The sequence below is a fragment of the Lithobates pipiens genome, unplaced genomic scaffold (genome assembly GCF_037356315.1).
Source record: "Lithobates pipiens isolate NorthernLeopardFrog02 unplaced genomic scaffold, aLitPip1_a1.2 Scaffold_8, whole genome shotgun sequence".
In the NCBI taxonomy this organism is placed as follows: domain Eukaryota; kingdom Metazoa; phylum Chordata; class Amphibia; order Anura; family Ranidae; genus Lithobates; species Lithobates pipiens.
This window is the reverse complement of record NW_027507903.1, coordinates 129,295,140-129,307,221: the sequence shown is the minus strand read 5'-3', so window position 1 is coordinate 129,307,221 and position 12,082 is coordinate 129,295,140. Positions and strand designations below refer to the sequence as shown.

At 44.8% G+C, this 12,082-nt stretch overlaps 1 protein-coding gene across 5 annotated transcripts in view; it reads left to right on the top strand.

Annotated features, from left to right (window-relative positions):
- Positions 1-12,082, top strand: part of PPP6R2 (protein phosphatase 6 regulatory subunit 2) — a 232,444-nt gene that overhangs the window by 68,761 nt on the left and 151,601 nt on the right. For all 5 annotated transcript variants that reach the window (XM_077473575.1, XM_077473574.1, XM_077473576.1 and 2 more), the window contains 2 exons: positions 4,363-4,549; positions 6,112-6,249. In XM_077473575.1, coding sequence (XP_077329701.1) covers positions 4,363-4,549; positions 6,112-6,249 — 325 coding nt within the window. The remainder of the gene's footprint in view (positions 1-4,362; positions 4,550-6,111; positions 6,250-12,082) is intronic.

Here is a 12,082-nt window from a genome sequence, read left to right as displayed (position 1 = left end):
GAACACCATTCCTTCTGTGAAACAGCAAGGTCGATCGCTGATGTTTTGGGAATGTGTGAGCTACAAAGGGACAGGAAATTTGGTCAAAATTGATGGCACGATGAATGCAGTATGTTATCAAAAAATAGTGGACATATACTGGAACATCTGCATTCATCTGCCAGGAAGCTGCGTATGGGATGTACTTGGACATGACAATGATCCAAAACACAAGGCTAAGTCGACCTGTCGTACATCTGTCTGCTGACCTCAATATCATTGAGCCACTCTGGGGAGATCTCAATCGTGCAGTTCATGCAAGACAGCCCAATACTTTACAGGAACTTTTTGCCAAGAGGAATGAGCAGCTTTACCATCTGAGAAGATAAAGAGCCTCATCCACAAATCCCACAAAAGACTTCAAGCTGTCATTGATCTTAAATGGGGCACTGCATGGTATTAAGAACTGGGGTATGTAAACTTTTGATCAGGGACATTTGGGTAGTTTATTTTGCCATTAAGATTTAAAGAGAGTAAACAAAGTTGACTGATGATAAATGGCTTCAGCCAAACACTAACCATGAGTGAAAGAAAAGTTTGTGGTGTTATTCATATTCTCTGAAAAATGCCCAAGAAGTCATAAATTCTGCCAGGGTATGTAAACTTATGAGCACAACCCTATGCACAGTTAGATCCATATATATTTGGACACAGGCACAATTTTCATACTTTTGGCTCTGTATATAACCTGAATTAGAATTAAAAGGAAAGAATCCAAATTAATTTGAAGTGCAGACTTTCAGCTTTAATTCAAGGGGTTGAACATAAATATCAAGTACAAATTTTAGGAACGGCAACCATTTTTATACAGTCCCCCCATTTTCAGGGGCTCAAATGTATTTGGTCAAATGAATATAATCATAAATAAAATGTTTTTTTTTTGTTTTGTTTTTTATATTTTGTTGAGAATTCTTTACTGGCAATGACTGCCTGAAGTCTGGAACCCATGGACATTACCAAAGAGTGGGTTTCCTCCTTTCTGATGCTTTGCCAGGCTCTAACCGCAGCTGTCTTCAGTTGTTCTTTTGTTCTTTGTGGGTCTTTAGTTTTTGCCTTCAGCAAGTGAAATGCATGCTCAATTGGGTTGGAGAGTGTCCTTCACTTGTCTGGATGTTGTGAATGGGATTTTCTTTACCATAGAGAGGATCCTGCGATCATCCACCACTGTTGTCTTCTGTGGATGTTCAGGCCTTTTTATGTTGCTGAGCTCAGCAGTGCTTTCTTCTTTCCCCAGAATGTACCAAAACTGTTGATTTGGCCACTCCCAATGTTGCTGCTGGCTTTCGGATATCTCTCTGATGGATTTGTTTTGTTTTTGAAGCCTTACAATGCTCTGTTTCACTTGCATGAACAGCTCCTGTTGAACGTATGATGTAGGTTCACAGCAATAGATTCCATATACCACACTTAGAATCAACTACAGTCCTTTTACCTGCTTAACTGATGAAGAAATAACAAAGTAGTAGCCTACACCTGGCCATGAAACATCTTTTGATTAAATTGTCTATGTACTTTTGGTCTCTTGAAAAAGGGCCCCCTCCTTTTTCAAGAGACCAAAAGTACATAGACAATTTAATCAAAAGATGTTGGGGGTGGTTATTCTGAAGAGCTGTAATTCCTAAATATGGTAAATTGGTAAATGCCTGAAAAAAACTAAAATTTTGCCTGTGTCCCTATATACTATATAGAGATATAGCAATATAAAGATAGATATTATATATCTCTATGTGTGTGTATATAAATAGAGATCTCTCCCTCTCCCTTTTTAAATAACAGGTTAACCACTTGCCGACCAGCTGCCGCAGTTTTATGGCACGGCTGGGCGAAACGACGTTATGTAACGTCGCCTCTCCCTGTGGCCGCTAGGGGCACGCGCCCATTGCTCACCCCTGAAACCGATGCGAGTGCCAGGCGGTCGCTCGTAACACACCGAGAACCGGGATGTGTGTATGTAAACACACAGTTTCCAGCTCTCTGAGGGGAGAAGAGACTAATCATCTGTTCATACAAACATACAAAGTATGAACGGTGATCTGTCATCTCCCCTAGACAGTCCCATCCCCCCTTCAGTTAGAACACAGAGAAGGAACCCAGTTAACCCCTTGATTGCCCCCTAGTGTTTAACCCTTCCCTGCCAGTGACATTTTTACAGTAATCTGCATTTTTATAGCACTGATCGCTGTATAAATGCCAATGGTCCCAAAAATGTGTCAATTGTCTGATGTGTCCGCCATAGTGATGCAGTCCCGATTAAAAAAATAAATAAATAAAGCAGATCGCCACCATTACTAGGGAAAAAATAAAATAAAAAATAATAAATGATGTAAATCTAACCTCTATTTTGTAGACGCTATATCTTTTGCGCAAACCAATCAATATACGCTTATTGTGATTTTTTTTTTTTTTATGACCAAAAATATGTAGAAGAATACATATTGGCCTAAACTGAGAATTTTTTTTAGCTTTTTTTAATTAAAAAAAAAATGGGGATATTTTAGCAAAAAGCACAAAATATTATGTTTTTTTTCTTTTTTCCAAAATTGTTGCTCTTTTTTTGTTTATAGCGCAAAAAAAACCCTGCAGAGATGATCAAATACCACCAAAAGAAAGCTATTTGTGGGGAAAAAAGGGCATCCATTTTGTTTGGGGGCAACGTGCCGCACGACCACGCACTTGTCAGTTAAAGCGACGCAGTGCCGAATCACAAAAAATAGCCTGGTCATTCAGCAGCCAAATCTTCCGGGGCTGATGTGGTTAAAGGGGTTGTAAACCCTCATGGTTTTTCAACTTTAATGCATTCTATGCATTAAGGTGAGAATCCTTTGTGCTGCAGCTCCCCAACCCCCCCCCCCCCTTTCCTACCTGAGCCCGATAGTTTCAGCAACGGGGACAAGCATAGCAGCTCCAGACGCTGTCTTGGGTCCTCATTGGATAGATTGATGGCAACAGGAACCATTGGCCCCCGCTGCTATTAAATCCGGTGGCCAGGGCCGAGTCCTTCTGTCTTGTGTCAGCAGCAGCAGGACTCAGGAGTGCCCCCATGGAATGTGACTCTCTGTGGGGGCACTCAAGAAGAGGAAGAGCCAGGAGGATTGGGGCTGCTCTGTGCAAGGATTTTGCACAGAGGAGGCAAGTATGACATGTTTGTAAAGCTTTGTTTTATTTTATTTTTTTATTTAAATAACAATCGCTATAAGCCTAGGTAAACAGTGATGCGGGTTCGAAATTGTGAAAGTTCAGCTGAAATTTCAAACCGCCAATGCAGTCCAATTTCAGGGGTGATTTGACAGACATCAGTGCATGTTCCTGCACAGATGTCTATTCCAATCCTCCCTGAAGTTGCCAAAAGTAATACAGGTACTACTTTTGGGAATCCGTGCGACGCCTGACCGATTTGGACGTTGCTATTGCTGCAAATGTCAAATTGCATGCCAAATCAGCCCAATGTGAAAGTGGGCTTATACTTGCCTGCTCTGCGCCCCAAACCTCCTCTCCTTGGGTCCCCTGTCTGCACTCCTGACTCCCCCTCTCTGGCGAGTGTCCCCATAGAAAGCTGCTTTCTATAGGAGTACCCATGTGAGCTTGCTCTCAAACCTCGCCACCGCTTCATTACTAGCTTTGATTGACCGCAGCAGAAGTTAAAGGCTCCGGCTGCCTCAGCAAAACCTTTGAGACTGGACACAGGGCTGGATCAAATGAGGACTCTGGTAAACAGAAGGGGGCTGGGGGGGGGGGATACTGATGCCTAACATTTTTACTTTAATGCAAGGAATGCGTTCGAGTGAAAAATGTTTAGGCTTTTTAACCATTTTAGATAATGACAAGATGTTTGCCGAATAAACGGGCCCATAGCAGAAATGTTAAAAATGCTGTGATCCATAGGGGTTGTACAGGTGTGAGAGCTGAAGTGGTTTAGGAACGTTGTCAAGAAATGCACTTAAAAGCCGCAGTTAGAGGAAGTACAAATTTGTATAGCTGGTCTTTTTTTTGTTAAGTGTAATGTTGTATTTTAGTTGTTATGGGGTCGTCTACCCAAATCAATTTTGACGTTCTATTGATTTTCATGCTTCTCTTTTTTTATGTTTCAACTTCCATTTTTAAGAAGTGTTGTCTAGGAGATTAGCTAATCTGCTTTATTAGCAGCTCTCTCAGCTTTCAAAACCAAAAGACTATTGTTAATTGGTTTCTATATAGCTGTCTGGACAGTTATGACATTATAAACGCTAGGAGAATGTTGAGACCAGAGTTCCTGTATAAAGTCATTAAGAATTGTGCGCTAATCTTTTCCAAAGTAACTTTAAAATGATCTGATTTTTCTGGCAGGTATCCTAACATAGCCTGTGAGCTACTTACTTGTGATGTGCCACAAATTAATGACAAACTAGGTGAAGATGAGCACCTCCTCGACATCCTCTATGACTTCCTACGACAAGAACCCCCTCTTAACCCGCTGCTGGCCAGCTTCTTTAGCAAGAGTATTGGAAACTTGATAGCCAGGAAAACAGAGCAAGTGAGAGGTTTTTCTAATGATCAGTCATTTTGATTGTGGTGATTTGATTACAATGCATGGTAAATAGCATCTACACATGTATTAATTTAATACAAACTTTTATGCCTGCAAATATTTTTAAACCTTCTTAAATTGAATAGATAATTGTTTATTCCTTAAAAGAGCAGTATGGCCAAAGCTTTTTTTTTTTTTTTTTTTGCCATACTTCTCTTGTGGGTCACAAGCGTATACTTGCTTTCTTGTCCTGAGACTGTGTTGTGACCCAAAGTAAGCTGGCAGCGGGATATTGTCTGCTATCAGCTGTCAGGTTAGAGCAGCACCAGGCTCTGGTGTCAGGATCCACCCGCCTGAGTGACAGTTGGCTCTGCCTTTAAGCACAAAGCTAAGAGGCAAAGTCAGTTGCATGTGATCATGTGATCACCCATTTTTTTGGTCTTAGAGTCAGTGTAGGACAGCTGCATCTCTAGTGTGATGCTGCAGCCTGGAGGAAAGTATGAAGGTCTCCCCCCCCCCCCATATACTTGTCCTTTTAAAGTTTATGTAAACCTTCATAATTTTCTTATTTTATTCCATTTGTCTGTTAAATATACAGGTAATAGCATTTTGGTACATTATACCTGTTGATCCTGCCAGAAACCCAGGTAGCTTGTAAAATCCCATATTCTATTTGCTGCACTGAAATCTCATATAGATAAGATAAGAAGAGGGAAATGTGTTCTGTAGGCCAAATTTAGAAGTGAGCACCCTAGGTCGACGTCACTGCTTCTTTATGGATACAGTAGAGTAATGAGCGTTGTCACCCCTAGTATACAAAGTGTTAATGGTAGAATGACCAGGTGAAAATAAAGGGAGGAAAAAAGTCTGGGGGAAAAAAACGAATGCTACCGTGACATTTCAGGAATGGTAGGCATATTAAACAGGAGGTCCAGCCCCCCCCCCCCCCCCTCCATGAAAAATTGTCAGCAGCTTTAATATATGGACACTTACCTGTCCAGGGAGCCTGTGATATTGGCACTCCAGCTGATCTTCGGACCAACTGTCAGGTGCAGCTGCTGCCATTCCTGGTTCCGTACTGCAAATGAGCGAAGCGCCCAATGCTTTTATAATTAGTCCGGAGGAAGGAGGAGGGGGCTGAACTTCCAGGAGACGGTGCAGTGGCCCAGTCTACCAGAAGTGGGAAACGGTACCTGTCAAAAACAGGTACCCCCCCCCCCCCCCCCCCCCGAAAGGTGCCAAATGTGGCAACGGAAGGGGGAGGGGAGAAGACTGATAAGCAGAAGTTCCACTTTTGAGTGGAACTCTGCTTTAAATGTTTGTTTTTGCTGGAAATGTATGTTTGTTGCAGGGATAGGTTGCTTTGACCTAAAAGTGGGTGGAACATGCAACGTTCCCAAAGGTGAACTTATCCTTTAATGGCATGCAGAACACTAGTCTTGGGTAACTTTAAAACTCCAAAGACTTCTAAAAACTCTGCCTTTGGCTAATTTTACATTACATTTTCTTCTGTTTTGCACAGTTTTATTATCTTTTGGTGATTGGAATAAACTGCTCCTTTTGCTTAGGTCATTGGGTTTCTGAGGAAAAAGGAACAATTCCTAACGTTGGTGCTGGATCACATTGGTACTTCAGCTATGATGGATTTGTTGCTTCGTCTCATCAGTTGTGTGGAGCCGGCTCCCCTAAGACAAGAAGTGCTAAACGTGAGATTTGTTAAATGCTTGTTTTAGAGATTATGACTTGTTTTAGATTATTATAACTGTCGCTGAAGATGATCTCTGCTTATGCATGTTTCATCATGCGCCAAGTTTTCTTAAATTTTGTGACAGGCTTACATTAGGAAGATTATGGTTTGTGTAATAATTGTGCCACATTTTTTGTTTGACACATAAATAGAATGCTGAAAATTAAAAATCAGCTATACAATATAACGATTTGTTTTGCTATATTTTTATTTTACAAAAAATTATATATCCTAAATATATAGGACTTGTCGTCTTAGACCATGGGTTATATGCTTCTATCTTCACGTGGTTGGACACTGGCAGAAACCCCCCAACCCCCCCCCCCCCAAGAGCACATCATACACCTCCACCCACTTCATGGGGCTTCGGTTTTTGCTAGTGTCTTTAGGTAATGGACCTGTTCCCTGGAGAATTTTTTTTGTCCCCCTGTCCAGACTTGGAGTATGAAGTAAATGCGTCACGCCTCTTGACTTTCATTGTTGTGGGGCCCAAAGCAGCAGCCACATACTTGTCAACTATCCCAGTTTAAATTCCCTTGTCCCATGAGGTTTTAGTCCTGTGCTGTGTCCCGATATCTCAGTGTGAAGTTCTGTTACTAATGCTGCCCAGCTCTGCTGTATTGCCGTGTACAGGTGACTCACCTGCAGACACTGTGTTTACGTGTAAATAACATGCATTGATATGGAAATAGTGGCAGCATTAATATGTAAATAGCCAGGGACCAACTGCATTGATATGTAAATAGAGGTGGCATTCATATGTATATTATGCCCCCCTGAGGCCATATTTACCTCTGCTGAATTCTGCTTGCTGGGGAGGTATGGCCAAAGGGGCATGTTGAAAGTCCTGCCTACAACTGTGGTCATTGAGTCTAATATCAGCCTGAACTGCAAAGGTAAGCAAATTGCCCCTTGGTAGCCAGTGTAAATCACTCCTGACATTGGTGGTTACTGTGAATGCTCCTATTACATTGGTGGTCAGTGTAAATCCCCATTACATTGGTGGTCATTGTAAACTATGCATTACATTGGTGTTCAGTGTACAATCAATCACTATATATTTGCGAGATTTCCAGCTTTGCTCTCAACACGATTGTGTTGCAAGAAAATGTTTTCACAGGGTCCAATCTGTATCAGTCAGCCCTGGTCCTATTCTGCTTTCATTACCTGAGAAAAAGTAGGTTTTTCTGTCACTGTAGTCTTTAGATAGCTCTTTGCCCTTCTGGGCCTTTTGGTTTCCAGAGACCAGAAATGCTACACATCCTCTTCCCCCTGAACCTTTGCAGGATTCAGAAGTAGAAACTCATTGCCTTGAGACCATTATGGAGGAAAGTCTTTAGAACCCTGATTTTGAAGCGGAGGATTTGCCTTCCCCTGCAGTTTGAGGTACGAATACCTTACAGTTCCTATTAAAGATGTTCCTTCTTTTAGGCTGGGTTCACACTGCAGCGATGCGGGAACGCTGTGAATCCGCTGCGGGTTCCCGCATCGCATGCCTCCTGGCGGCAGTTAACACTGCCCTATGCGAACTGCTGGGAGTGTCCGTGAAATGTTAATGACACCCCCAGATCAGTTCGCATATCGCAGTGCGATCTGCAAACTCGGACAGGAATCGGATCGCAGGGTGTGAACACCCATGCGATCCGATTCTACTGCAGACCAAAAAAAGGGTCCTGTGCGAGTTTGGGCCGGATGCGATGCGAATTCAGCCATACTATCTGTATGGCTGAACTCGCATCGCACAGAGACCGGATGTGATTTGCACTGCAGTGCGGTGCGAATCACATCCGATCTCATAAACCGCAGCAGTGTGAACCCAGCTTTAAGGATTCTGTTGATGGTTGTCTGGAAACCCTTTTAAAGGCCTTGTTTGTTGCCATGTCTATTTGCCAGACTATTTTTAGCTGGGCAGAATAATTAGCATGGGTTCACATTTGTTCAATGTAGACACTGCACGTGATTCACACAGGATTTGCACCACATTCCTCTGCACATCACAAGCGATGTCTGTGCGATGTGATTTCAGCCATACATTTTGTCTGACTGAAATCACATCGCATCTGCACCAAAATAGTTCAGGATTCTTTTTCCCCCCTGCACCCGTATCGCATGCAATGCGATTCTGGCAATTGCACTGCAATTTGCAATCTGTTTTTGGGTGGGGTTGACACCTGCAGCAGATTGCATTAATTTTGTGCGATTGCAATGCGATGGGGAAAACGCACAAGATCATATAAGTGTGAACCAGGGCTTACAGTTTCTTTTTGTTCTCTCTCTAGAGAATGTGATTGTGAGTCCCTAAAATGTTCTGTATCTCTGTACATTTTCACGATATTTTGTGGCTAAATGCGTGGTCTGCTGAACATGCCTGTAAAAAACATCTTCTACGCATACCTTTTGATGGTGAAACCTTTTTGTGTAGTCTGTAAATTCATCAAGGAAGTCACTGGGGAATGTGATTTTATCCTATGAGAAGAAGCCCACTTGGCCACCCTGGCAGTATGATTATGTCAGATTGTTGCGCCTCAAAGCGGTACAGTTTTGCATAGAAATTTGGCGTTTTTTATATTGTAGGCCTGTAATGCTAAGTAATAACACACTTAAATCTGTCCAAACAAGAGTCTAGTAGACATCCCATGTATGATAAAGTTTGAAACGCACATTCATAAATTATAATAAATAACTATAAATCTAAAAAAATATAATAATAAAAAAAAATGAATTTCTCCACGATTCACTATCGCTCAATTCTGCAAGTGTTCTAATTTATTTTCGCTGTTTTCTAGCTGGTCTAAAACCACTTTTGATAAAGTGTGAAGTGTAAAGGGACACTTTTTAGTTGCTATGGACAATCTCGCATTTCCAGGCAGAAAGAACAGTGTGTGTGTGTATATATATGTGTGTGTGTGTGTGTGTATGTATATGTATATGTATATGTATATATATATATATATATATATATATATATATATATATATATATATATATATATATATATATATATATATATATATTGCATGCAGGAAATTGGACAAAAGGGATGTGAAATTAGTTCATACAGTAATGTAATCTGTAAGATTGCAGTGTACGGTATGTGTTATGAATTTTCTATTCTTTTAATTTGCCATCGGACGCTCCGCCCCTGTGCGTCCCGGCGCTCACAGGGAACGGACCCCGGCACACAGGGGTATGGGCGGAGGACGCAGTCTGCAGACACAGCTGGGGTACATCGCAGGATCCCGGGGACAAGGTAAGTCACCCGCACCAGGATGCTGCAGTGCAATCCCAAAGCTCGGGGTTACCGCTAACGGTACTGACATTTTAACCCACACTCTGGAAAACTGCCAGGGAGGTTGAACAGTAGGGGTGCAACGGATCAAAAAAACTCACGGATCGGATCGTTCCTCGGATCAGAGTCACGGATCGGATCATTTTTTGCATCGGCAAATAATAATTGAATTTGCAAAAACCTGTGAAAATTCCACCACCATATAGTCCCCACTGTAATATACACATCATCTCCCCCACTGTAATATTGGCTGAGCATGGCTGGGTATCGCCGGGTATGGCTGGGTATTGGCAGAGTATTGCAAAGTATGGAGGGATGGCTGTGACTGCAATTGTCACAGAGCAGCGCTGTGGGCACTACAGATGCAGCCCACATCGCTGCTGCCATCCGATCTCTCCCCTCCACTGTACAGATCTGTACACAGAGGGGAGAGAGGACGCCGGTTTGTTTACAAGTGATCGCTCTGTCATTTGACGGAGCGATCACATTGTAAACGGCCGACGGGTGCACCAAGATGGCCGCGGCTCCGGAACTAGGCCAAAACCGCTGCCTTTCCTAAGGGTCCGTTCACACAGGGGCAACACGACTTTCAACACGACTTTTGGAGGCAACTTGGACACGACCTGAACACGACTTGGGGCGACTTACAACACGACTTTAAGTCACCCCAGGCCAGGCGACTTTTGCCGCGGCCAGAGAATGAGCTCTCAAGGGGAAACTCCACACCAAATTTATGAAAAAAAATTGGCGTGGGTTCCCCCTCCGAGAGCATACCAGGCCCTTAGGTCTGGTATGGATATTAAGGGGAACTCCCTACGCCGCAAAAACGGCGTGGGGGTTCCCCCCCCAGATCCATACCAAACCCTTATCCGAGCACGCTACCCGCCCGGCCAGGAAAGAGGGTGGGGACGAGCACGCGCCCCCCCTCCTGAGCCGCACCAGGCCGCGTGCCCTCAACATGGGGGGGTGCCTTGGGGAAGGGGGGGCTGCGCGGCCCCCCCACCCCAAAGCACCTTGTCCCCATGTTGATGAAGACAAGGGCCTCTTCCCAACAACCCTGGCTGTTGGTTTTCGGGGTCTGCGGGCGGGGGGCTTATCGGAATCCGGTAGCCCCCTTTAATAAGGGGACCCCCGGATCCCGGCCCTCCACCCTATGTGAATGAGTATGGGGTACAATGTACCCCTACCCATTCACCTGTGAAAAAAAACACAGGGTTAAAATAGTTTATTGCACAGCTCCGGGGGTCTTCCGTCTTCGGGGGTCTTCTCGCTGGACTCCTCCGCTATCTTCTGCTAGCTCTTTTGCTAGCGGAGGAGCCCGGCTTTCTTCTTTGTCGCTGCCCTCTTCTTCTGACTTCGGGGGTATTGTCCCCCTCTTCGGTTCTTCTTGCCGGGCCACCGCTTCTTCTTTAAGCTCTTTTACTAGCAGTGGCCCGGTCTTCTGTCGCCGTCGCCCTCCGTTCTTCTTCTTCTGGAGATGTTGACCCAACGCTCTCTCCGGCCGCAATGCCAGGGACGCGGTGCGCGGCGACTTATATAAGGACAAGGGGCGGGGTCGCTGGTCGATGTCACATGGTGACCCCGCCCCTTACGATGTCACAGTCCCAGCATCCTCCGGGACTGTGACATCGTAAAGGGACGGGGTCACCATGTGACATCAACCGGCGACCCCGTCCCTTGTCCCTATATAAGTCGCCGCGCACCGCATCCCTGGCATTGCGGCCGTAGAGAGCGTCAAGTCAACATCAGAAGAAGAAGACAAACGGAGGGCGACGGCGACAGAAGACCGGGCCACCGCTAGTAAAAGAGCTTAAAGAAGAAGTGGTGGCCCGGCAAGAAGAACCGAAGAGGGGGACAAGACCCCCGAAGTCGGAAGAAGAGGGTGGCGACGAAGAAGAAAGCGAGGCTCCTCCGCTAGCAAAAGAGCTAGCGGAAGATAGCGGAGGAGTCCGGCGAGAAGACCCCCGGAGCTGTGCAATAAACTATTTTAACCCTGTGTTGTGTATTTTTTTTTTTTCACAGGTGAATGGGTAGGGGTACGTTGTACCCCATACTCATTCACATAAGGTGGGGGGCCGGGATTCGGGGGCCCCCTTATTAAAGGGGGCTTCTGGATTCCGATAAGCCCCCGCCCGCAGACCCCAACAACCAACAGCCAGGGTTGTTGGGAAGAGGCCCTTGTCCTCATCAACATGGGAACAAGGTGCTTTGGGGTGGGGGGGGGGGGGGGGTGGCGCGTGTTGAGGGCACGTGGCCTGGTACGGCTCAGGAGGGGGGGGCGCGCGCTTGTCCCCACCCCCTTTCCTGACCAGCCGGGTAGCGTGCTCGGATAGGGGTCTGGTATGGATCTGGGGGGGCCCCCACGCCGTTTTTTCGGCATAGGGGGTTCCCCTTAATATCCATACCAGACCTAAGGGCTTGGTATGCTCTCGGAGGGGGAACTCACGCCAAATTTTTTTCATAAATTTGGTGTGGAGTTCCCTCTTGAGAGCTTATAATTCTG